General features: G+C 42.4%; 1 protein-coding gene across 4 annotated transcripts in view; it reads left to right on the forward strand.

The window, feature by feature from the left end:
• The window catches only part of nhsa (Nance-Horan syndrome a (congenital cataracts and dental anomalies)), a 72,896-nt gene that overhangs the window by 38,065 nt on the left and 8,227 nt on the right, over positions 1–26,604 (forward strand). The window contains exons 2-6 of one of the 4 annotated variants that reach the window (XM_028027183.1): positions 18,866–19,018; positions 19,831–19,958; positions 21,194–21,256; positions 23,744–23,936; positions 25,872–26,003. In XM_028027183.1, the coding sequence (XP_027882984.1) occupies positions 18,866–19,018; positions 19,831–19,958; positions 21,194–21,256; positions 23,744–23,936; positions 25,872–26,003 (669 nt within the window). Of the gene's footprint in view, positions 1–18,865; positions 19,019–19,830; positions 19,959–21,193; positions 21,257–21,540; positions 22,261–23,743; positions 23,937–25,871; positions 26,004–26,604 lie in introns of those variants that run through there. The other 3 variants (XM_028027184.1, XM_028027186.1, XM_028027187.1) reach the window with 3 other exon arrangements.

A 26,604-nucleotide genomic window follows, 5' to 3' on the forward strand; every position in this document is an offset into this window, starting at 1 on the left:
ATGAGAAAAAACGTCTGGGGGAGGTTGGACTCCATTAGAAACAAGCAAGAGTGGATGAAGATACGTTTTTTTTCCCCTCTCGAAACAAGCTGTGCTGGTCTAAAACTGACTTCGCTGGCTCTGGTTGTGTGCTTTTTAGAGAACCTATTTTTCTGCTCACAACGTAAAGGAAACACGAGTAACTGTCTGTTGCGATCAGTATACACCGCAGTATCAAACTCATTGTTAATACTGCAAGACAGGGAGAGAGAGCAAGACTTTATCATTTCAACAGCAGACACAGAGTTGTTCAAAGCTGATGCTGTCACTGAGTGAAGAAGTCAAAGTGAGCTGAAATCACCAGATTCTAGCTCACGTCAAGATCGCTGATAAGACAGATCTCGGTTTTACAGGGAACATTTCTGAAGGCTGTTCTGACGTCATGCGCTTCTACTGAAGCAGCTCAATCTGGCATCGGCAGGTCAGAGCTTGTGAAAACCTGACGACTGGAAATCAGCCAACAAATCCAGATGCATCCATCTCCCAATAAAACAGCATCCTGAAGACCTATGGGCTCCCATCGGCGCCTCCAGACGCCTAGCGGACGCTGCTGCGTCTTAATTCGTGCCGAAGACGTCTCCTGGTGTAAAACCGTCGCCACACGTCCTGCAGAGTGTCACGGGGTGCCGTGCCTCTTCACCGCGCCCGCTAATTATACATCTTGAAAGGAGAACAGGACCCGTCATTACCAAGGTGCTGCTGCTGCAGTCCGGTATAGTGGGCAGATTTTGTCAAGTCGGAGCGTAAGAAGTAAACCAGACGTGCTGTACGAAAGAAAAGGCCTGACCAGCATGGAGCAGTTTATAAAGAAAAGGATAAAGCAGTTCTCTCTGTAGGGCAAAGCTGCTCTTTAGCTCCAGCTTTATGGCCCCAAAAGCATATTTTGCTCTTTGAGCTGGATGGCGCCTGTCCCTCGTAGCATAATAACCCAATGACTGTTGTGATTTCACTGCCTATAGGCAGCCATTCCTTTAGTTTGCCGTTCACAAAGCTCTTAGGGGGAAAAAAGAAAAGAAAAATCCCTCCAGGGCCAGCGGGGGCTATTCAAGAGTCAGGCCTGCTTTCTCCTCTCTGGACCGTTTCTCTCTTTGTCTCGGCGAACTCCCCTCGGGGGAAGAACGCGCGCGAGCGAGGCCCAAGTCTGGCGTCCGTAAAGTTCCGTCAAACACTCTGGGGAGCGGGAGAGGGGATTTTTCAGATCAGAGGGAGGGGTTTTGGTTCCTCTCCCCGGCTTGGAAGATAAGATTTTATCAGGGAGCCGAAAGCAGAGCTCCGGTTTGATGTCCTGAAACACGACGCCATGAAACTCTCATGCGCTCTCCTGAGGTTTAGCCTGCGCAGGTAGAAAAACTGTGTTCGGTTAAAATGAGATGTTTAGCCGATATCCTGCCTGCAATCAACTAATTGTGTTTTCTTTCTCTCTCTCTCTCTTTTTTTTTTATTTTTCTCCTTCCATGTCCCCTCCACCCTCTGGTGCTTCCTGCTTATGATCAATAGGTAAGTACCAATAGAACTTAAAAGTACATCTGGAGCCAATCTGTTTTTCTTTTAAACATTAGCTTGGTAATTTCCCGCCACTGATCACACACACACACACACACACACACACACACACACACACACACATGCACAATGTGCAGAGGACTCACGGTTCACTGCAGGGGTCCTCTGGAGTTTCCGCTCCACAGTTGAGGCATGAACTGTGAAAGAGCGAGTGCACACCTTCACTGGAGGTTACGTCTAATTGCACTACAAAAGGGTTTATTCCCCTTAAGATATTTTCATATTTTGTTACTTTACAGCCACAAAACTGAGTGTTTTTTTAATAGGAACTTTATGTCATCAACGTATTGTGTAAACTGAGAAATAGAATCAAAATTATTTTGCAAATAAAAGTGTAAAAAGCATGTGATGCTAAAGATTAAATGCGGACGGCTATACTGTAGGCAGGAAGCACCTTCAGCAGCAGTCAGTCTTCCAACTCATTTGAAAAGGCCTCTGACTGAAGAGGCCTGAAGATGTTTGCTGCATGACAGTCTCATGACCGCAATGACAGTCAGTGTCTGAGCAGGCGAGACAATATTCCACAGTCAGACGTCATCAGCTGTTGGCAGGCGATGCTAATCCACCTCACTTGCTTTAGCCGTTCTGCTTAAAATCTCTGTCTGGCCGTACAGTGTAGACATTAATGCAGGATGTTTTGGTTTTTTTACCCCTCCAGGGGGTCTTTTTGTGGGCTCTAGTGTCCCTTATATGAAAGTAGGCTGACAGGAAAGGGGGGAAGACATGCAGCAAATGTCGTCGGGTCCGGGAGTCGAACCCGCGACGGCCGCGTTGAGGACTCATGGCCTCCAAACATGGGTCGCGCTAACCACTACGCCACCACGGAACGCCCCCAGGATGTTGTTTTAATGACTTACCGTGTGAAAATAAAAACCTATGTGTGATTTTAATTGTGTTCTTTATTCCATAGTATTGTACGGCAATAGCGCCATTAGCGGTAAGTTTTGCGTACGTTCGTAAAGGAAACGCGGTCAAGCGATAAGTGGAGTTTGTCCACAGTTAATCCACATCCAGCTCACCATTTCACTGTAATTTTCTGCAGCGGTGTGTTTTTTTTATTTTTGGGGGGGGGGGGTAACTTTTTGTTTTTGCAGCAGTGTGCTGACTCAGAGAGGCTATCAATAGAAAGAGTCTTGTTTATTTCCAGTCTGTCTGGGAATGGCGGGCTGGGCGAGGGTTGATCTTCCCACTCAAACCTCCCAGTCAGCCTTCATGTAACAAACCCAAAAACACGGTCTAACGTAGACTTTGACTCGCCAGTTTCCTATGAACAGCTTGTCATGCCATCTGGGTGTGGCGTTGGGAGCCACCGGGAGCTGCTTCGGTCTGATCCCCTCCATTGTTTCCAGTGAAAGCACTGCTGGATTGGCTCCATCCCTCCCCCTGATGACTGCCAGACGTCCAGTTTATTCTCCCTCCTGCCTCGGCCGAGTCGCCGTCAGGGAGAGAAGTGTGAGGGATGGTTCAACCCCAGACCAATGCCACTCCTTCCTAATGACTTTCCCACACACACACACACACACACACACACACACACACACACACACACACACACAACGGGTCTGCAAGGCTGACCTCAGATGGTTAAAGGGAGGTTTCCACCGCAGTCCCACCGTCACAAACCCGGCCCTCGTCTTTCTCCTTCCCAAACCGCGGCGTCCCCCAACGTCTGCGTGCTCCACTTCCTGTCTGGGTTTCCTCTCCGTCTGTGCTGATTCTTCTGCTCCATGCGAGCGATGACTGATGCCGCCGAACCGGAGAAACCAGAGTCTCAGGTCGACACAGCTCAGTGTTTGTAGAGGAAGCAGTGGAGGAAATCTCTTGAAATTAAACCCTCCAGACGCTTTCAGAGCAGTCTGCGTCTTCCTCTCCACCTGGCGGCATGGTCACCAAGCAACCGTCCAGATGTATGAGGGCTCCTTTTAGCCGTCCCTCTGTCCCACTGTGGACAGAGACACCTGAACATACAGACAAACACGTCTCTCTACCCTCTGTGTTTCTGGAAACAGTCGTTCCATACCTTCCTATGCTCTTGACAACAAGCTGATGAATGAACTGCAGCAGATTACATGCCCCTATTGTTTTTAATGGGCAGTCAGCATTGTTCAAGAATGATGATGATGATGTTTTGTACTTTAACGTGTTTTTCTTTTTTTCTTGCATACCTGGTGTTACTTTGCATGCAGAAAGAGTTTAAGTCGAGGAAAACTTTAACATGAAGATCCAATTCGGCTTTGCTCAAATGCAAATCTTAAAAAGTCAAAAAGAAATATTTCAATGAATCAAATGCCCGTTTTTTGTTGTCCCTCAAGACACGTCAAACGGAAGATTAAAGACAAGTCCAGCATCAAAGGAATTAAAACAATAGAAAACATTTTAAAATAAAATAAAGGTGTTACCAGAGTGAATCACAAAACCTCACAAAAGGTTCTGCAAAAGACTCCAGTCGCACTTTGCTTTGTTTACTTCTACTTGTAGAGGTTTTATGCGCATGTCCCGTACTTCCTGATTAGCGCCACTTGCAGGTCTAGGAGAGTAAAAGCAGAATTTTCGAGTCCGTTCTCGTCGTTTCCGTGTGAATGAAAACATTTCTGGGAACGGTTGCATGTTATCGAATACAACAACCTGTTTTAGAAAGAGACGTTGCCTTAGGTACATTATAATTCCTTAATATTATTAAAAATGGTACTATTTCCACTGGCGGATTATTTCATTTATAACAAGACATTTTTCCCACGTTATAAGTGAAATAATATACCAGTAGAACTTTTTAATCAATATTGGGGATTATTGACTTAAAATAAGCCCCTGTATATTTCTGAAAAGTTGATTGTAAGTTAGCTTTGTCTTATTTCAAGTGAACTGAAATATTTGCACCAGAAACTAGACCAAATATACTTGGTAAGATTTAGTGTTTTTGCAGTGCAGTACGGTGAACACACTCATTGTTGGATCAAATTTCTTTAACAAATATACATTCACTCAAAAGTGTCACATTACTCTTTTTAAGTTCAACATGTTGGGTATGTGTGCTCCTCTTCCCCCTGGGTGGGATGAGTATTCTCAGCATATCTGCCCCTACATTCCCCATCCTATATACCCCAAGCCCCTGACCCTCTATTTTAAGGAGAGTGTTTTTAAAATACTCTTGGATTCCTTCAAATGTGCAGCTGAAAACAAGAATGACGTCAGACTCACACCCACAAGAAGGTCACGCTCACGGACCTGCATCGGTATCGCGTGGCGTCTCCGGTAGCCGGGCCCTGTGAAGGAGAACCGTAGCTTCAAAAGGTTCAGCTGAGCGTGTTGGTTTGGCAGAGGTGCGGAATGATGAAAGATTTAATCCGGTTTGTTATTCTTTTCTCATCGTTTCTGGCTTTGTGGCCGGTGGACGACTAAAGTCGCCGTGCTCTCGCAACATCCTGTGTGGCCACAAAAAAAATCCCCAAAAAACGCTTTCCTTTCGCCGTTTTGAGTCCTGCGGTCTTCCCGTAAACGCTCAGGCTCCCGCCGGCGCAGCGGACCTTGAGGCGGCTGCTCGTGTTGCTGTTTCTCTTGTTCTGACTTCAGGCTTTTCCGTTATACTCTGCCTTGTGGTCTACCACCTTTATTTCCACTAAATCCAGGAATGCGCTTTTTTTTTCTTCTTTTTTTTCCAATTCATTCTCAAGAATTACCTGCGAGACGGGAGCGCAGACCAAACAAAACCCCAAAGAAATCAAAGGCCGCTGTGAAGCTAATCGGCGTACCTGAGAGCCCCTTTGAGCGCGGGCCAGGACCCGTCACACCCCTTCCTCCTCCTCTGTTGAGCCTTTTGCATAAACGTGCGCGAGCACTTCAAAGGTCTAGCCAAAACGGGCCAAGCTCGGCGGGAGAGCCATTACATCCCAATGGGAGTCAGCTGTGACCTCAAACGGCGTTAAATGATGTTGTACGAGAGGGTGTGTTTGCGGCAAGTCGGGAGGACGGGGCTGTAAAGTGAGCCCCGTGCTGATTTAAAGGCCGAGGGAATTTTAAAACTCGAGAACAGGCTGTGACTTTTTTTTTTTTCGTACTTTGTTTTGTTTGTTGCCAATTAGTGATGGATTAAGACCTCAGAATCAGTTCCTCATGTTGTCGAGGCAACGATCTTTCACATTGAATATCTGCTTACTCGTCATCTAGACCTAATTTGTTTCTATCTTATCGTCACCTTCCTAAAATCATTTTTTGCCAATTTTTTTACCCAATTCCCTTTTGGCAAAAAAAATATATAAATAAATAAATAGACAAAGGCCATTATTTTCAGAACGTGATGATACAGAGCAGGATAAGCGTAATGAGTCCAATGAGCTGGTGATTTACTCGAGTGTTTAATGACGTGAGCTGACCTCCCTGTCTGTATGCAGACATCATAATGAGGTGTGTAAAGGTCAATAGGTAAAAAGGTCGCCCCTGCCGAGTGTGCATGTAGACGACTGAAATTTAAAATTTGCTGCCTCTGTGGGCTCAACGTCCTTTAATTTACTTTTCTTTTCTTTCTGTCAGTCAGCAGCTGCAGCAGTGAGTCACAGAGTGGTAAACAGGAGGCAGAGTGTTTGTATTTCCGACAGGCTGGGAGGTCATTCAGAGGTCATCCTCAGACGTAAAGGCGAGGTTAGGATTGACGGAGCGGTTATGTAGTGAGGTAATCGTAAAGCCAGCGTGTCAGTACTTTTCCCCCACAAACAGTAGATGTCCCCGCTGTTAAAATAAAAACTTTTTTCTGCTTATGCAACGGCTACAGCAGTTGTACCATTTAAAAATGTTTTGCTCGCTGTACTGATGTCTTTAAAAACAGACATACTCACAGGTGCCTTCTACTTTCTTCTGGATTTTGTGGCCGTGTTTATGCGGGGAAACATCGCTTCTCAACTTCCATGAGTTGGTTTCTCAGCCGCAGAGCAGAATGGATCGTTTTGAGGGGCTGAGGCCAGGAAGATGTACCTACTGAAACATTAGCCTCCCTCAGTCCGGTTCCGCTTTGACGCCGCGGATGAATGTTCCACCGACGCCTTCTGCTCTTGTTTTCCGATGACGTGGAAAATAAAAGCTCATCGATCGTTATTTCCTACAAACTTGTGAATTCGTAATTGTCGATGGTCTCTGCCACGTTCGCCGTCTTTACCGTACTTTACAGTACATATCCTGCGGCGGGAGGCGTTTCACAGGAACTTGGCTCGGTCGGTCTTATGGGTGAAGCTGAAGTTTGTTTCCAATTCCAAGAACTTTTCAATTTTCAAATTTCCGAGAAATTTCCAAGAACCGTGTTTGGGATTTGTGAAATCTTTTTCTCTCTGGGTGTTGCAGTTTTGGAATTAGAGAAGTTCTAGTGTGATCCAGATGCAGAGAAGGATCTGAAATCGCACTTTATTGACGTTTGACAAATCAGAGAAAAGTTTCACAAATCACAAACACGGTTCTAAATATTCTGCTATTAGAGCAGAGTAATCCAGTCCAGGTTTGAAGAGTCTAGGTGTTGCAGTTTTTAAACTAGAGTCGATTAAAGATGCGGAAGGTAGTGAAAAATTAGGAGGAATCGCCCTTTAGCCATTTCCCGAATCGGAAACCAACTTCAGCTTCGTGTCTTATGGACCATGAAAGGTTTTGTGCAAAAACAAACCTACAGAAACTTGGTGACCACTCGTGGACAGTTCGTCAGTCCGACTATTCTGGGCCCTCGAGTCCTTCAGTGTGGAGGAACAGCTTATCTCCCATGGATGACGGAGTTCCTCACCCTATCTCTTAGGAAAAGCCTACAGAAGAAGCTCCTTCCAGCTGCTTGATGCTAATTTTAATCTGGAGTAAATATTCGGCAGCAGATTTTGCCTGGAGATTGCTAGGAAAACACAGCATCTTGCTACACAGTTTTATTTTAATGCTGCTCCTTCGTCTTCTCTCTCCTCCTCGTCGCTGGTGTCAAACTTTTGTTTAAATTCAAAGTCAATCATAAACATCTTATAGCCCTCCCGACAAAATAGCCCCGCTCATTACTGCGCAGTAAACCTCCACCGCACACTCCCGCGAACATTACACAGGCGGGGAAGGTTTTTACGAGGGAAATGTTTCTGAGGACGTCAGACATTTAAACGCGTTGAACGCCTGCCGCTCTCCTCCCTCCTCGTGGGGAAAGAGAAATCCACTCTCTGGCATCGAGCCCACTCCACAATACGCCCCACTCCAGAGGGTTCAGAATGGAAAGTATTTCAAAGCCACCGCAGCCTGCTGTCAGACTTTGTAGCAGTAATGCGGAGCAGCTGAGAAAGCAGGCCTCGTTCACACGGCGCCCCTCGTCCGCAGCCGGGAGCAGCGCTAACCTCTCTTCTGGAGGGTTTTTGGAACAGCACCGGGCTCCCAGAACCCGGTCAGGTTCAGTGTGTGTGTGTGTGTGTGTGTTTTAAATATCGATAACATTAGATATTTTATAGTCCAGGGCTCTTCAAACCAAAGAGCCGTTCTGGCCCTCAGTGCGCTAATTAAAACACGTTCAGAGCCGCAGATTTTCGTGAAAATACAACTTAAAAAATGTTCAGTGAATATTTACCATAGGACATCTGTGGTCACTTTTAAACAGCTGCCATTTTATTTTAAAGCATTTACAAAAATGCATTAAAATAAAACATCTCGGGCGTGCCGTGGTGGCGTAGGGATTAGCGCGACCCATATTTGGAGGCCTTGAGTCCTTGACGCGGCCGTCGCGGGTTCGACTCCCGGACCCGACGATATTTGCCGCATGTCTTCCCCCCTCTCCTTCCCTGTTTCCTGTCAGCCCACTGTCATATAAGGGAGACTAGAGCCCACAAAAGACCCCCTGGAGGGGTTAAAAAAAAAAACATTTTGTTCTGTGGGATGCTGTTTGTGGGAAATAATTTAGACAAACAGTAAATAAAGAAAAGACAAGCAGTTTGCAAAGTAATAGTGAGAAGAAAATGATAATTACTGATTATTGTCTCGGGCCAGACTTTATAAAAGGCTCAAAAGTGGCAGTAGCCCAGGGCATCAAGTTTTTGGGGACCACAAAACTTTTTTTGTTTATTTTTTTAATAAAGCCATATTTTACCAAAATTGCAAAACATGCCATTATTGCAATTGCATATTTTATATCATTAACATTTCTATCAAGTTATATCAGTAACTTGAAAAAAGTTATGATATATCAATAACGTATTGATATGTTATATAATATATCAAGTGAGGTGTTTTAATAATGTTGTGTATTTATAAACAATACCAATGACTAAATCAATAGAAATTGAAGATTATAAAATTGAAATACATCCGTTCTAGATCAACATGAAGGCTCCACCCAGACTTTTTAATCAAAAAATGCATTCATTTTTTACCCACCAGTGTGTTGCTCTACTATGTTGTAATTTATATGAATAAAATAATTTTTTTTGGTAGATAGGGCACCAAAACTGGCTCCAACCCAGGGACCTTATATCCTTTTAAATCCGGCCCTGCTGGGAAACCAATCTCAGATTTAATCCATGAGGGGGAAAAACTTGCTAAAATCTGCATCTGTTTTATCTATTTGAGAAATTTGTTGGTTATTGAGCCTCAGTCGGTTGACTCACCCCCTCTCCCCCTGCCTTCCCCTCAACCTTTGACCTTTTCCAAAGACTGGAAGCTTTGAGCTTCATGTCGGTAGTAATGGTGGACGACCCTTCCAGGCGCCGAAATGCGCTCAGCTCTCTCTCTGCGAGCTGCTTGTTCAAAGGTTGTGTTGACGGACTGAATATTTATGGCTTTACATCTGTCTCGCTGCTTGACATCAGCAGAGCGTTGTGTTGAAGGTGAGGTCATGGTAGTTCTCCTCATTCTTAGTGGAAACTGTGATATCTGACGGGATTCCCCCCCACCCACACATTTCCTCACTTCCACTCCTCCTCCTCCTCTTTTACCTCCCGGCACACAGACAGACAGGCAAATTGGAGGTCCCGGCACTTGCCCAAAAAAAAAAAAAAAACCCGAGTTTAAAGCGACGTCTCCCAGGGCGCTGGTGGGATCTCGCCAGACGACTTTTCGTGTGTGGGCTTGCAGCGCTGCCAGCGGCGGCCATCCTGACCTCGAGTCAGGAAACTCAAGCAGGCCTTCTTTTGTGCGAGAACAATCCTACACACCTGCGTGTCTTTGGTTTTTTTTCCTGCTGTGGTAGTGTCACGCCCTCATTTTGAAGGAGCGGTCGACTGAAACGGCTCTCGTCTTTTTTTTTTCTTGGCCAGACTGAATAAAATCAGCTGTGGAGGGAGGCGGGGGGCCTTCTGCCTCTCAGACACGTAATGACCGGCTGCTTTCTGAGCTCTTCAGGAAGTCAGCTGGTGAGTTGATTACAGCTGGGCCGTGAGACCTGCGGGCCGCTGAGGGGCAACATAAGGCCAGGTGAAACAAAGAAAAAAGAAAAAAAATTAATAATACAGCCCACGTTTGAAACGGTTGAGTAGAAAAAGAGAGTGAGATGTTGGCAGACTTTTACGCTCTGCTTTCATCCTGCTCTTTTACAGCCCTGTCTGCGGTTTTATTATCTGAAATCATTTTCCCCCCTCAGCTGATGCAAGAGCAGTAAAGTTACACTTGGCAGTGGCAGACGCCACCGGTAAAGATGTGTAAAGAAAAAAAACCTTCAGATAAAATAAGCTTTTATGGCAGTGACATAATTTAGTATGGGGAAATTCACATAGAGAAATGTTTTGGTTTTGTTTTCTTTTTTTTTTTTTCTCTACAACATAATCCGCGTTTATTACCAGATCTAAAAAGTCCCAATCAATCAGGTGTATCTTTATATTTATATACGCAGCTGCGATAAAATATCAAGACTTTCTACACGTCTCTACCAGAGGAGCCTATAGACGTAGAGGAGGGCGATATGAGCCATGTCATTGTTGCATCTTCAGTAGCTGCTTGGTGAAACGGTAGCTCTGGCTGAATGCGTTCGCACTCATCACTTCCACCATGAACATCTCAACATTTCACCAACTTCCATCCCAAACAAAACCGCTGCAGTCGTTCCACTCCGGCTTTCCCATTAGCAGATTACCCCAGCAGGCCGGAGGCCCGACTCCTTCCAGAGTGTAAACAATCATGCAGCCCACCTGCTGCAGCCGCTCATCGTCATCATCATCATCATCATCATCATCAGCAGCAGCAGCAGCAGCGATCAGCTGGCCACATGACGGCTCAGAGCGGATTAGCGAGCAGACGGGTATTATTGTGTGTTTACTGGCACGGGGACTCTGGTCTTTGTCTTTTCCCCATCAGACGTCAGAGTGGACACTCTCACCAGGATGGGTCAGTTCACGCTGTGACATCAGATTGCAGCTTTTTATTCCGACCAGCGTCTGCTAGGCGTTTTTCTGGGCTTGTTGTTTTCTGTTGGCGTTCAGGTGAGTCGTTAACCTTCGTTTCACGAATTTTCAAGCGACTTCAATCGTCATTCTGTAGAAATCCATCCGTTAAATTCACTCTCATGTTAGGCACAGAACCGGGTCGCAATTGTTCAGTGTGCATGTAGATTAAATCTCGTCATTCAGTTGAAGGATGCCAGCGTCCTGCATCCTGCGCTGCCTCTTCGACCTCCTGGTTGTGGGTTAGGCGGTCAGCGGCTTGGATTAACACTCCTCCTCTCCTCCAGCAGCACACCGCGTTCAGATTAGCGGTCACCCGAGTCAGGCCCCGACCGGACCATCTGGGTGGGGAAGGCGACGGGGAGGGGGGAGGTCTGTGTGTGTGTGTGTGTGTGTGTGTGAGCAGATGTTTCAGAGAGATTGAAGGGTAATGCGGCTACAGAGCTGAGGGCGACATTTCTGGAAAAGGAAGGATGATTTTTTTTATTTTTTCACTTCCTACACTGCAAAAGTATAAAATCTTACCACGTATTTTTGGTGTAGTTCCTTGTGAAAATATCTTAGTGAGCTTGAAATAAGACAAAACTAACCTACAAGCAACTTTTCAGCAAGAAATAGGGCCTTGTTTTTAGTCAGTGAGTCTTTGATGAAAGATTTCTTGCTAGAAGTGCAAAAACACAAAATCTTACCACGTATTTTTGTTTTGTTTATAGTGGAAATATCTCAATGCCCTTGAAATAAGACTAAACTAATTTACAAGTAACTTTTAAGATGAGATAAATTCAACTAATTTTTCTAGATGATTGAAAAGTTACTTGTGAGAGCTTGTTTTAAGTCAATAATTCATTAGTACTGATAAAAAGTGCTAGTTCCATTGGCACTGATAACATTGAAAACGAGTTTTATAATTGAAATCATCTGTCATTTGAACTAGTATTTTTTAATCAATATTAAAGAATTATTGACTTAAAACAGGCTCCTGTATTTGACTAAAAAGTTTATTGTAAGTTAATTTTGTCTTATTTCAAATGCACTAAGATAATTGCATTAGAAACGAGACGCTAGCACTCGGTAAGGTTTTATGTTTTTGCAGTGTGACACAGGGAGACTGTCGGCCTGTTCTCGTGGCGTTTCTTTCTGATCTGTGCGTCAGGCGTCTGCAGCCACCTTCGCCCAGGCTGCTGGCAAATTGTAGGTGTGTGAGAGTGTAAGTGTAGGTGAAGAGGCAGCGGGGGTTGAGCCGGCTCCTGTCTGGGCCAGTACCGACTAAATTACAGAATAGATTCAGTCTGGAGCTGCAGGGCTGACAGCAGTCAGGTTATCGGGGGGGGATAATCCTGCTTCCAGATGATCTTGAGGAGGAAAAGGAGAAAACTGAAGTTGATAATGCTGTGATTTCAGGGAGAAAATGTGAAAGAACTAGCAAAAGGAAGCTTTCCCCCACCGCCCCCTCATCATCCTAAAAAGGGAGATCGGTCAGAGTGAGTGAAAGCGCCAAGGAATGGGGTCAATGAGCTGACAGGAGCCCCGTCTGTTGTCTTTGGGCTCATGTGGGACAACAGCTGAGCTGTAAGTTAACTTTAAAGGCTTCCCCATATGGGCGTCTGTCCTGGCAAGCATTCCTGTAAAAGTAAAAGGAAATGGATTAAAACTCCTGGAAGGTTGAAGGTGAAGAGTCGGATCGTCCCTCCTCCTGCCACTGTTTCGATCTTTGTTCTTTTCGCCTTGTGCTTCCTCATTTTCATTCTCTTGTTGGTGTTTTATTTAGATCACCTGTGTCAAACTCCACCCACCGTAGCTTTTTCTCTTTACATGGCCGTCCAGACTCCAGAGGGACACGTAAATACAACGTTCAAGATAACAGTTGTTAAATATGATTTTATCCATCAGATCAAGGACATTTTTTATACCACCAAAGTTGCGTCAGTCTGTCCCTCCAGTCTTTTGTGGACATTCACGTGAAAATTAACAGATAATTCATAATCCGTGCCGGATTTTAGAAATGACTCACAGGGGCAGTAGCCCAGAGCGCCATGATTTTAGGGGCAGCAAAGACTAAGAATGTTTTTGTAATGAACACTTGTTTTACATTGTACCTTATATAAAACTCATATGAAGTGTGTTAATATTGTTACGTTTTTAGTAATGTATAAAAAGCTGAAATACTTGAAACCCTAAAACGTGAAACAAACATTTTGCTTGTGTTTTACGTAAAAATGTGTGATTTACGTTGTACCTTATATAAAACTCATAGACCCATATTGTTTTAACTTTGTTACATTTTTGTTAATGTATACGAAACTCTAATATAAGAAAATTCTGAACTTATAGTACATCTTTTTGGGGCCGACATGAAGTCATGTCACAGGGGATGCTTTAAACCTGCTGATGTTTGTCTAACTATTAATGTACTGGTATTTGCATGAGTAAAATGCTTGGTGTTTTTTTTTGTTTTTTTTTCATTGTTATTTTGTTTTGTTTTGTTTTTTGGGACAGGGCTCCAAGACTGGCTCCAGCCCAGGGCCCTTATCCTTTTAATTCCGGCCCTGTACAAAATTTTGAGTTTATTGAAACTTTTCCGCAAAAATGGTGAAAAACATCAGGCACTTCTTACTTCTACTAAACTACTGCCTCAGCCTCACTTCACGTAAAGTTATACTCCCAGATAGGGCGAGTAACAAAAAATCCCATTTACTGTGATGCATAAATATAGCAAAAATTCCTTGCCAGTATTTCTAAAGTAGCTCCAGAAAACCATTGATTTTGTTTGCAAAAAAATGTTTAAAAATTAGGAAAACAATCACGAACTCCTGGAGGAACTGGTCAGTGTGAGAAGATGTTCAATATTATTTAACTTTCAGAAGCACCTATCCAATTTGGACACAAATATTTAGTGATATTTCAGCGGTTTGTTAATAGGGTTTTATATGTTCATTCTGACCCGACCGGACCTTTAAAAACATTTGTGATCCTGATACGACCCAAAATGCTCTGAAAATGAGTTTGAGTCTTCTGACTTAGATGATTGTGGTTATGATCCCAGATTTGGGGGTCGATTATGACCCTCAATCAAACCACAGGAAGTGACTGCCTGCTTGTAAATATATATCCTATAATCACGTTTTTGCTAAAGTATCAGTAGATTTTAGAAAATGACAAACCTGCAGAGATACTAAGCGGTGGGGAGAGCAGCAGCTCCCGCTCTGCTGCTGTCCCTGTTGTTGTTGAATAGGTTGTTTGCGTGTCGGAGAGGTGGAGGGTGTCACTGCAGGGCCAACAGTTCATTTCTCAGCAGGGTGGAGAAAGGATGGCTCATCTTCCCCCCTCCTCCCACACACGCGCACACACACACACACACACACACACACACCCCAACTCTGGCTCCATATCTCTCTGCAGCTCTGATCTGAACGTCGTTACGCAGTCATCTGTGTGTCACTTTTGAAATATCGCTGCTGTTTGTTGGGGTTTGTGTTGCTCCACTCGTGTGACACATGATATGAAAAGCAAAACAGGAAACAGGGTGTTTCCCCAGTGTTTTCATTAAAATCTAAACCAGAGCCAGATGGAAGCACTAACTCATTATTTACAATAAAGTTGTGATATTTATTTATTGAAATTCATTATTGCAGTCATAGTTTTTACACTGCAGAAGTGTTAAGTGTAATAATGTCACTTTGTCACGTTGTAGCTATTGACCTCAGTGCATTTTATTGGGATTTTAGTTGTTAGGCCAACACAAAGTAATGCATATTTGTTACATAGATTATTTTTCTTACAAAAACATTTCAGGTTTTTTAAGAAAATTATGAAACCCCTAAATAAATCCAGTGAAACCGATAATAGAAATTTATCAGACTAAATTATCTCATTTGTTATAATGTTGTTCCCTCATCCAAAACATACCTGAAGTGTTGTCTTAATTCTTTCATGCATGTTTGAGAAATCCTTTAATCTCCATGGCAACTATTCAGCTGCCACCACTCAGCTCCTTTAGACTAGCTGACAGCAATTAGCAAACACCTGGAGAGCCGGTGCAGCTACTTCTCAGTTCAACGCTGATTAAAATGTTATTAAAGGATTAATAGAGGAGCCATGTTGTGATGACTTCCTGAAGGCAGAGTTTCAGATAGAGCAGGAGTTTTTAAAGAGACAGAGGCCCAATTTCAAGGCATTAGATTATGAAGTCAAATGTCTTTTAAGTCATATTTGATGCAAACAGCAATGTTTACAACAACTGAAGGTAACATAGTTTCTTGATTGTGTTGGAAAATACATAACACTGCCCCATTAATTTTGGGTGACTGGTAAACGGCCGACACTCACATGTGAAGCCGATCTTATCCACCGATCTCATCTTCCTCCACAAAGGTCTGAAAATCCAACTTAGCGACTTTGTCGCTTTATTTAGTGAATTTTCAGGCAAAACAAATCGGAGCGGTCCAAAATCGGAATTTGCAGGTTAGGCTTTTTAAAACTCAGTGGTCGCCCAGAAGAATTGCAGTCTGTGCATGTGAAGAGGCCAGACCTGCATTCCAAAGAAAGTCTGTGGGAAAAACCCACCAAACTAAACTGAGGCTTGAGGTTGTGACATGATCAAATGCTTAAGGGGGATGAAAACCTTTGGAAGTGACTGTTACGTGTTGCTCAGATTAAAATGCACAAAACGGAACAGTATAAATGCAAAGCCATGCTAGTGCTAATTTATGTCACCACAAACTGGAACGATCTCCTAAAATGTAAGTTTTATTAGTATCTAAAGTAATAAAATGCGAGTTAAACATACATATTGTAAATTCTAGCTTAGATATGTTTATAAGTTGCCAAAGTTAAGTATCCCGGTAGCTTGTGGTGTAAATCAGCCGTTTTCATTGAGCTCAGTCTGGACTGTTTACGCTCTGCTGCTGGCGCTAAGCAGGAGACACAACACAGAGCCTTCTCAGCCCAGCAGGGTCAACACACAGAGGCCTTCTCAGGTCAGCCAGGTTTCATGGAAACCATCAGCCTGTCTCTGATAAACTCAATACCTCTCCTGGCACTCATTTCCCTTTGTCTCTCCGTCTGAGATTTAGCAGCGCTGTTAGCAAATCACTCAGCATACGCAGCAATCGGGTCCACGGCCACAGGCTGAGGTTTAGTGGGCCGCCCTGACCTCTGCTGCTGAGCTACGTCTTTCTTGACTGAAAGAGACTAAAGTGAGCTCCTGGCAGCGCTACAAAGCAAACCAGAGGAGCGTGTTGAACCAGGGCATTCGGACACAGGGGTCAGACAGAACGAGCTTCAGCTGAGCCGGCAGGTCAGAGACGAGGCCGGGAAAATCCACCAGGTGGGAAAAGACTCAGAGATGTGCTGCTGAAGAAAGCAGGCTAAATGATTGGGGTGGATTTCCTTCCGTGATGAAATATCGTGGAAAGAAATCTTGATACGACAAACAGAGTTGGACAGTGTGGATAAAAAATTTTTTCTTTTTGTTTTTGGGCTTACATCCTTATCTAAAAACAAAATTACATAACATATTTTCAAAAAGTGTTTTTCATGTCAATCATCTGTTCTGTGCTTGGTGTGTGAGAGCCGGGCTATGAGATTGTTTGTTAAATTATGAGAATATAATCATAATATCAGTGCAAAAAAAAAATGCAATTTTGCCAGGAAAAAGTCACAAAATTATGAGGAAAAAAAGTTATTTTAATGAGAAGAAGGTTAGAGTTATCAAGATCTGACGTGACCAGCTCAGTTTGTTTAGGTCCTTGTTCGATATAGTCACAGTCACTTGCACAATTGTTTTAAAGTTGTGCTATTGATGTGTTAAAAAATTAAGTGTTTCTATCAAGTTTTGACTATTATCTGTAAAACCAATATCAAAGTATAACTTCACAAGTTGCTCAACATTTCATTTTTTGTTATTTTTTATGCTGGAGTCTTCATAAAACTCTGGTAATATTCCGACTTTATTCTCGTATTCTTTTTACTCTATTGTCGTATGGCTGCATTCTTGCAATACTACGACTTTATTCATGTAGTAAAAAAAAAAAAGCGTTTTAGCCTGGTATTAATATTCTGTCACAGAATAAGAAGAAGCTGTAAAACACTTGTCAAAAAAAAAAAAAAAAGCCGTCCAACTCAACCTTGGACGGGTTGACATCACTCTGAATTATGGAAATCCAAGGAGTGCATTCAATTCTCCAAAAATCAAATCTTCAAAGACCAAATTTTTGATTAATCGGTAAAAACAATTCAGAGCCCAGACCTAATGGGGTCATCTTTGTAGAGAGTTTTATCTTGATTTCCTGTATTTTCAACATTTTACACACTCACAACTCATTGCTCTGCTCATTTCTCATGTCACTGCTCCTCTGCAGTGAGTCACCTCAGTGTGCATTTCATAAAGAAACAGCTCCTGTCAAAGTGCTGCCTTTCACGCAGCGCCTCCTTGGATCTGCAGTAATGTGAGATCTGTAACTCGAGGTGGGGGTGGTGTTAGTGGTCACAGTGCAGGTACTGGTCAATGTTTGCAGGATGAAAGTCTCACTATCAGGTTGCATTAAGACCAATTGTTTGGGCGATGGATACCGTTGCCTTAGTAAACACACCATGTTTGCCCTGGACCTGAGTGGCGTGAGTTAGAAAAGATGTTATTTAATCTCCTGGAAAACCAAAACAATTATCTTTGTGTTCATGCTCCAAAGAATGTGGCGTCTCTTCTGTCAGAAGCTGGGCCAGGCCGTAGAAAGGGCTGACAGGGGCAGTAGCCCAGGGCTCCAATATTTGGGGGGGCGGCTCAAAGATTTTTATTTTATTTTACTTTTTTAATGAATGGAGGTGTTGAAAACATTGTAAAACTCATGAGCTCAAATCATGTGAGTTGTATTATTTTAGGATTTTTATGTATGTAAAAAATATTAAATTATTTGAAACTGTAGTAAAAACAATTTCTGAAACAACATGGAGTTGTTATCACTGATGAAGGCAAAGAAGTTGTTTTGCGAATTGCCTGTTGGTTTGTAGTTTGACTGGCTTGCTTGGTATTAGTGAGACCAGAATTATGGACTATCAGACATTTATGTAGTTAATTACTAAAGTGGCTTTCACCAACTTATGACCTGTTAAATCATTCCTGATTACATCAACCTGTCCAGGGACAGGTTAAAGTATTATTGGCTATAAGGCTGCAACTAAGGATTATTTAGTAATCGATTAATCTATCAATTATTCTAACGATTAATTGATTAGTCCGATAAAAAATGGCACATCCACTTAAAGCCATTTTTAATTCAAAATTAGAAATACATTAAAAGATGCAAATAAACAATTGAATTATTTTTTAAAATAAAAAATAAACATTTGATTGCCTAAGATGGAATACACCCTAAACGCAACATGTATACATTTTTCATACAGTTTTGGCTTCATTACTAGTCTGAACATGTCGGGAGTTGTTTTTTATTTCAGCAAGTGGCATTTTTTTGAGTCTGTATATTCCAGTTAATAATTAATCAACTACTAAATTAGTCAACAGTTATTTCAGCAATTGAGTAATCACGATTAATTGCAATTTATCCGATTAATCATTTCAGCCCTAATTAACTAGAGGACGTATTAAGCATAACATGCATCAGTGCATACCTGCTGATGTGTACGACTACCTAATAATTGTAATTATCATTGGTAAATGACATTTTACTTAGTAAATAGGGCACCAAGACGGGCTCCAGCCCAGGGCCCCAGATTCTTGTAAATCCGTCCCTGGTCAGAAGCCGTGACGTTGAGTCAGTGTCTACCCTCAAACTCGGGGAATTTAAAGCAACCCAAACTGATAGCTGTTTTGTTTTTTTTCACTGCTTCCTATGTCTTATGCAAAAGAATAATTAGCGATGTTTCCACTGTGTTCGTTTCTCCGACAGCGGTGTCCGACCTGGACGTGGAGAGTAAGCTGACGGCACACTTCAGAGCGCCGTGGCGCCTCCAGAGGAATGTTTTGCACCCCTCCACACGGCCAGCATGTGTGGCAGAGCTGCACAGGCAGGCCAACCACAGCCTGTGGTCGCTGAACCAAGGTGAGCCGCTGGACGTTAGCACCTGACCCATAGACCCATACTTCTGCTGCTCACAGTGGCCGTTGTTCAGGATGATTGTATGTCATTGTTCAATTTCAGATTTAGAACTCAACACTAAACGCACTTTATTTATTAACTGATGCTCAGTTAATACATAAAGTCACCTTTTTTTCACATTTTCAACTTTAATTTCTTTCGTACTTTTCGTTTTGATATGTTCTCTTTTTGCTTTGTTTTGCCGAATGTTGTCTTATTCCAACTTGCTCTTGAAACGACATGAAATCTTTATTGATTTCAAACATGGAAAATGTCAAAGCGAAAAAAATTTCTAAGAACAAAACAACAAGAAAAAGACAGAATAATCAAACATATACAGCAAAACTTTCATATCCAGTTCAACAAGGAGTAGGAAGAAGCCAAAGCTGATTCAATCTCCCAAATATATCCCACATTATACATATCTACACATTTAGGTTTTACCCCACGTCACAATTTCTACACTTTCAAATTACAATTAATTAAAAAAAGTAACATTTTTTTGTCTTGTGTTTATTTTTCACTCACTTTTGAGGCAACGCCTTGGTAAAAAGTCAGATTGTTTTGAAGTCATCCCGCTTCCAAGCGTCTGCGATTCTGGTGTTATTTTGCCCCCCGGTGGAAAATGCATGTAAATGCACCCTCACAAAGACTCGATCAAAAGTTCAATCAAAAGCTTCCCGCATCAAGAATTCTCACAAAACCTGTAATCACAAGTGCATCCATCTTCTGCTTTCTCTCATAACCATGTATTTTTTTGCATGCTGTTATTAAAGTGTGTGCGTTTTCAGATCACCAGAGGACGGAACGCAGAGTGACCATCTCAGCCCTGCCCCCCACGCCCGTATACCCCTCCCCTCTCATCGAGCCGATGCAAGACGGTTGGGGCAAAAGTCTAACAACGGTGAGGCGATTATTGTCGTCATCTTTTCCCGTTAGTCTCCAAGAACAGCAATCAATACATCAATGTGTTAGGCTTTGGAAGTCCTGCCAGTCAGCTTGTTACAGCTCTAAACATCTAATCTGTGGAACCGCAACCGTAAAGTTGCACAAACATCTAATATTTAAAGTGAAGTAATACAAATATGTTCATACGTCCCGATGTTTTCCTAATCTTGTCAAGTTTGGTAGTTCTTAACTGGGGAAGTGGAACTTTGGTTTTCAAAAATTATTACAAATACAAATCAGAAAATCGCGCTGAGCTCAAAAATAGGTTAGAGAGAGGCTTCCGAAACAACGGCAGAAAATGTAACATTACAGTACAACATTCCCACTGTGGGGCCTGGTGGTGGCAGCATTATAGTTTGGGGATTTTATTTATTTTTTCCCTCAGCAGGGAAAGAAAAGACTTTCAGAGTCAATGGGATGAAGCTAAAAACAGGACAAACTTGAAATAAAAATAAAAATAACAATAGAGATACAAAAGATTTGACATTGAGAGTGCCAGAGGGTCATCTTCCAGAAAAACGACAATCTCACACATACAATGAAAGTGTTGTTTTTGTTGTTGTTGTTTTTTTAGAATGGCCCAGTCAAAGCCCAGACATGTATCCAGTCTCATTGAACTTGAGCAGTTTTCCAAAGCTTTAGATACCTTAATGGACCTGCATGGAACGCACTTTTCAGATTTTAAAAGTTTTTTTTTTTTCGTTTTTTTTTAAAGTCACTCCACAATTTTGCTCTATTTTGTGTTTGTAATGCGATAAAATGTGAAACTGCTGTAAAGTATTTTGCACACAAACCAGCCAACGTCTATAGTTCAGTCTCAGTTTAATAATCCAGGTTTGCTAAAACTTTCCACCGGCACATGGCAGATTTTGTTTAGTTCTTTGTAATGTAATGTAGTTTTGCCATAATTCTCCTTTTAAAGTGACGGCGCCCTTTTTGTCCTCCCCACTCCATCCAAGCAGCCAGAGAGACATTTTAGAGATGCATCCACTCAGTTAGCTGAAGCTCAGGTAAAGACGGGAACGGAGACGTGTTCACGTGTTGTTCTCATGTCACCGCTGTATGTTTCCCCCTGCGTCACGCTCCCCCGCGTCCTCACCTTCACTCGTGTCATTATTTTAAATTTCTGTTGTCGTTTGCTTGTTTTCTGTGTGTTTCCGTTTGTGGTCGTCTCTCCACCCTGTCGTTCAGTTCGACTCCGCCCGCTCCTCCTCCCCCACCGAATGTTGCAGCCTCTCTCCCTGGAGCAGAAAGGTACTGGTTCTGGTCCTCCCACTCGACCCCTCCCGTTTGCTTTCCACCTGTCCTTTCATCTGTCTTACATGACCAGTCTCTGCTTTAGATGCATGAACTCTCGGTTTCTCTGCCCTATTGAGGTGATGAAGTAAAAAAACAAACAAAAAAAACGGAGTGTGTCAGTTTGATGTTTTTCTGTGAAGTTTCAGTTTGAAATATGTGAGAAATGTGAGGGTGTGTGTGTGTGTGTGTGTGTGTGTGTGTGTGTGTGTGTGTGTGTGTGTGTGTGTGTGTGTGTGTGTGTGTGTGTGTGTGTGTGAGACATATTCACTCTACATTAATGAAAGGGTTGATGTTTTGGGAGCTTGTGTCTGTGATTACCCATGATCCTCCTCTCTGCACTAGCCGACAACCTTTGAGCTTGTTTGTTTGACCAAAAAGGCCTGATGCGCACAAAGACAAACACGAACCGTCGCTACTCCTCTTCACCGTCCTCCTTCTCTCCCTCTCCCCTCCTTCAAAAGGCTCATCCTTCCTCTCAGAGCCTCTTCGAAACAAATCAGCTGTAAATGGTCCTCCCCTTTGATTTTTTCTTCTTCTTCTTCTTCTACTCATTGCGAGAAGTTTCCAAGGAAACCGGTTTCTTTTGTCGGCCCCGTTGGTCTGCTGGGAACCGGGAGCACAAAGGCTGGAGAGGCGGCTTTAAATGGGGTGGAAGGGGGGTGGGAAGACTTTGGGTTGCAGAGGTCGGAACCAGTTCGGCCTGAGAGTCGCTCCCAGTTTCACATGTTGGGAACTCGAGGGAAGGCAGAGAAATCCTCAGCTTGCTAGATGTCAGAGTTGGTTTCTAGCGCGTCCAGGAGGTTTGCTGCAGCTCAGAGGAATTTGATCCTGGCGCGTTTTTCCCGGAGGCTCGCCTGCCGCCGCCACAGAGGTGCCGCACATTCTCGCAATACGACTGCAGGCTGCATGTCGACGTCAGAATGCATCTTGTAGAAGAGAGATTGTGACGTGTGTGTGGAGTGAGTGCCAAAGTTTTTATTGGTCTGAGCTTCCTGCAAGCTGGGACTCTTTTCTCTTTTACTTTTCTTTTTTTTGCATGAAAGTCTGTTGTGTTTCTTTGAATGCTTCTCTCGCTTCCTGCTCTCACTGGCTATGAAGCATGCTGCTCGCTACTTAACGGATTCTTTGCACTGCTGTGTGAAACTCAGCTACTGGAAGGGTGTGTGTGTTTACTGATGTATTCTCAGAGAACGTGTTCACACTCCTAGCTACGTGGTTCTCAAACTTTTCTCAGCAAACGCCACCTCAGGATCAGCTTTCGCAAGCACCACCGCCGTCCTGACCGACATGTTCAAACAGCGCACTGCAAAAAACTAAATCTTACCAAGTAATTTTTGGTCCAGTTTCTAGTGCAAATATGTTGGGACACTTGAAATAACACAAAACTAACTTCGAAGTAACTTTTCAGCAAGATGTAGGAGCTTGTTTTAAGTCAATAGTTCCTTAATATTGATGAAAAGGTTTATGTTGCATTGGCAAATTATTTCACTTATGTTATGCATGTTATACGTGAAATAATCTGCCAATGCAACTCAGCACAGAGCATATATTAAGAAATGATTGACTGAAAACAAGCTACTATATCTTGCTTAGTTTTGTCTTATTTCAAGTGTCCTCAGGTATTTGCACTAGAAACTGGACCAAAATACTTGGTAAGATTTTGTCTTTTTGCAGTGCAGTACAACAGATCAGAAGATCTAATCAGGAAAATCTGAGGTTTCTTACCGACTCCAGTTTCAAAATCGAATACGGCTGCTTTAAATATGCAACTCGGTGATAGCTGCGCAGTTCAGAATCTGCTAGGTTGGAGATTATGTATCTCATTAAAATGTCAGAAAAAATTCCTCAAGTGAAATGTTGCTGATGTTTTATCATGTAAATGCGTTTTTTTGTTTTTTTTTATTAGCTTGTTTTGCTAGGTGCATCTACTCCAGCCCCTGGATAAATCACTTGGCTAACCTCGCTCATTTTTGGATTTGGAAGACGAATACAGTTCAATCGTATTCATTTTTACTTCCTACATCCGAATTCTGACTTCTGATGTCAGAATTGTAAAGGAGTCGGATCATATTGTGTCCTCAGTGGATGTTGGTTCAGAGTCTGTTTCCATTGTGCTTTTCTTCTGATAAGTCTCTGATGAAGTACTTGAACAACTTATATTTTTAGACTCTTTTTACTTCTGTTCGTTTCAAATAAATAATTGATGCCAACATTTCACAGTGCCGATTACCACCGGTGGTATTTGCAGAGCAGTTTGAGAACTGAGAACATAGAAAATAGTGGGATAATCCCAGACTTTGTCCACACTTTATCCTCTCTGAAGCTGAGTTTTTTTTTTTCCTTCTTCTTCTTCTTTTTCTTCTTTAACTCTGCCGACCCATTTTCCATGTACCGGTAATCCCACCATAACAGTCTAACCATGCAAATATCCATCTGTTGCAGGCTGCGCCTACTGACCCCGACACTGACGGGGTGGCTCTAGGTCACCGGTCTAAGTTTCCCATCCCTAACATCCCCTCCACCCTGGACAAGCAGACTAACTGGTCTAGAGCTCTGCCGCTGCCCACCCCAGAGGAGAGAATGAAATGCAATTCCCAAGTCATCGCCTCATGCATCATTCCTATTAATGTGACTGGTAAATTGAAATCGCCAAAATGTCTCAGTTGTCATCTCTTTGTTTAGGTCTGTGGACAGAGCACTGGAAGCTGTCTTTACAAATTTTAAAGGAGATCTGTAACACTATTTTCTTTTATCTTTAAACATATTGACAACTACTTTATTACTAGAAAAATTGCATTTTCCAGGAGAATGTGGAAAAGCTAGCTGATTAGCTGCATGGTATGAAGTAAGAGTATTTTTTTGAACATTAAATAAGAGCAGAGTTGTTATGGCAACAAAAATTACTTTAAAAATTGTAGCAAGACTTACTGAATCACAGACGTTTAACATGTTAGCGTAAAAACCAGAACAGTAAAAGGCCTCATGCTGCTATACTACTAACATACTTAAACTAGCAACAATTTGGGGGGGGGGTTGTTTGTTTTTTTTACCCCTCCAGGGGGTCTTTTTTGTGGGCTCTAGAGTCCCTTTTTCATGAAGTAGGCTGACAGAAAAGGGGGAAGAAAAGGGGGGGAAGACATGCGGTAAACGTCGAACCCGCGACAGCCGCGTCGAGGACTTGAGGCCTCCAAATACGGGTCGCGCTAACCGCTACGCCACCACGGCACGCCCACAATTTTGGGTTATTTGATAAATTAACCATTAAAATGATTCTGATGTTTGTTTATGATTCAAAAGACTGTTCAAAAAATTTATAAAACATCTTCTTCTTTGGGAAAAATAAAAACCTGTCTTCCTTTTGTTATTCCTGGTAGAAAACGACCATGCTACCAGCTGTCGCCTGGTTAATTTATTCACTTTGAAATCCCCATAACAATGCAGCTTCTTACTAGCAAAATAAAATTGAAAGTCTTATAGTAACATTATAAAAAAAAAGTTATAGCAAAGCTGGATATTGAGATTTGTTTACGTTTAAAATAAAAAAGTTAGCCATGCTAGGCTAATCGTCTTGTTTCTTTAGCGAAGTGGTTAGCACATAAATGTTAAAGGAAAAACAATTTCTGAATTCATTTTTAAGTCTCCATTGAGTTATTAGAATGCTTCCAAACACCTAGCTAAAATAGCCGTTACAGACTTTGCTAAAGCTAGAACATAAAACTGAATTACTATGCATATTATTATAATTAACCCTTTTGGCTTTGACCTAAGAGTTGAGAGGAAGAAGCACATTTATAAGAAGCTTCAGTATATTTCACATTTGGACTCATTTTATTTCAACAGTGTAACCTTTTCGGTCTCAGAAAAATCCTCCTCCTCCTCAAAAGATCCTGGGCTGCGTGAATTACGCTTGCAGGCCGTGACTATAAAAGTCCGAGTCATGCTTTGTGCTCGGTGAACTCTGTTTCTCAATGACACTTTGCGATTGCTAAGAGGCCAGGTGCTGTGACATGAATGGCAATTAGTTTTGTTCAAGCGGATAAAAAGATCTGCTTGATGTTATTTACTCTCCCTCTCGCTGACTTGAAAACGGGAGCTGTGTGCCAACGCGGGCCGAGTCAAAGACAGTTGAAGGGGGGGGAGAAAAAAAAATGCACATTTGTAAGCAGAGTCCTGCAATCGCTATGGTGCTGAAAGCCCCAACTTGTTGTCACATGATGGTCATAACGTGACGGAGGGGCTGCAGGAAGATTAGTTGGTAAACCCAAGCAGAGGTATTCAGAGTTTGCAGTCAGATTTCCCCTTTTAAATGCTTGTTTACAATTTCTGTCATAGTTGTCAGAAAATATTATAGTTTAGCAACCAAAACCTCCAAGCAGACGCTGCGGCTTTATGCTCTCTCAGATCTCAGACCGCCTCTGCTATTTCTGTACGCCGCCTTATTTAGTTCAGTCATTCGATATATTTATTTCAACTTTTGCCGTTTTATGTGACAGCGTGTGAGAGTTAAAAAAAGGATTCTCTGCATTTGGGACCAAACAAAGATTCCTCACATGTCCTGTCTCCGCTGCAGGGGTTGGCTTTGACAGAGATGCTAGTGTGCGCTGCTCACTCGTTCACTCGCAGTCTTTGCTTCAGAGGAGACGGAAGCTGAGGAGGCGGAGGACGGTCGCCGGTTTCCCCAGACAGGTGCAGCAGGATTTTGGTATGTATCTTCTTTTTTTTTTTAACACCATGTCATGTTGGGGTTTGTTTTTTTTTTTCACAGCGTCTTGCAGTAATTATACCCGTTGAACTTCTTCTTGTGTTTTCCACATTACAAAATGGGTTTTATCTGGATATTTCTGTGATGGCCCAGTAGAAAACTGTGCATAATTGTGAAGTGAAAGATAAAGCGTTTTTAGGAATTTTTCAGATTTTTAATTTTTATTTTTTTACATAATCGTACAAATGTTTAAACCTTTTTGGATGCTGCCATTTTAACTTCAGGTTGCTTCTTGTCTTTATCAGCTTTGACCGTCTGTAGTCTGATTCAGTTGTTTCATACCAACGCATTTAAATTCAACTATATAAACTTCAGTTCAGTCCTAGTTATGGGACAATACAGTTAAATTCAGTGAATAATTACAATTAAATGTAAAAAAAAAACCCAGCTATCTATTTATCTAAATTATTCACTAAAACTAGAGGGGGCTGAATGAATGCCATCCTTTTCAGATTTTGCTAAGCAAAAATAAAAGTAAAAAGTGCGTATCCATTTTCATTCACTTCTCAGATATCAACTATTATGTCTTGGTTTATCACAT

Source organism: Xiphophorus couchianus, chromosome 9 (genome assembly GCF_001444195.1).
Source record: "Xiphophorus couchianus chromosome 9, X_couchianus-1.0, whole genome shotgun sequence".
NCBI classification, from domain to species: Eukaryota; Metazoa; Chordata; class Actinopteri; order Cyprinodontiformes; family Poeciliidae; genus Xiphophorus; species Xiphophorus couchianus.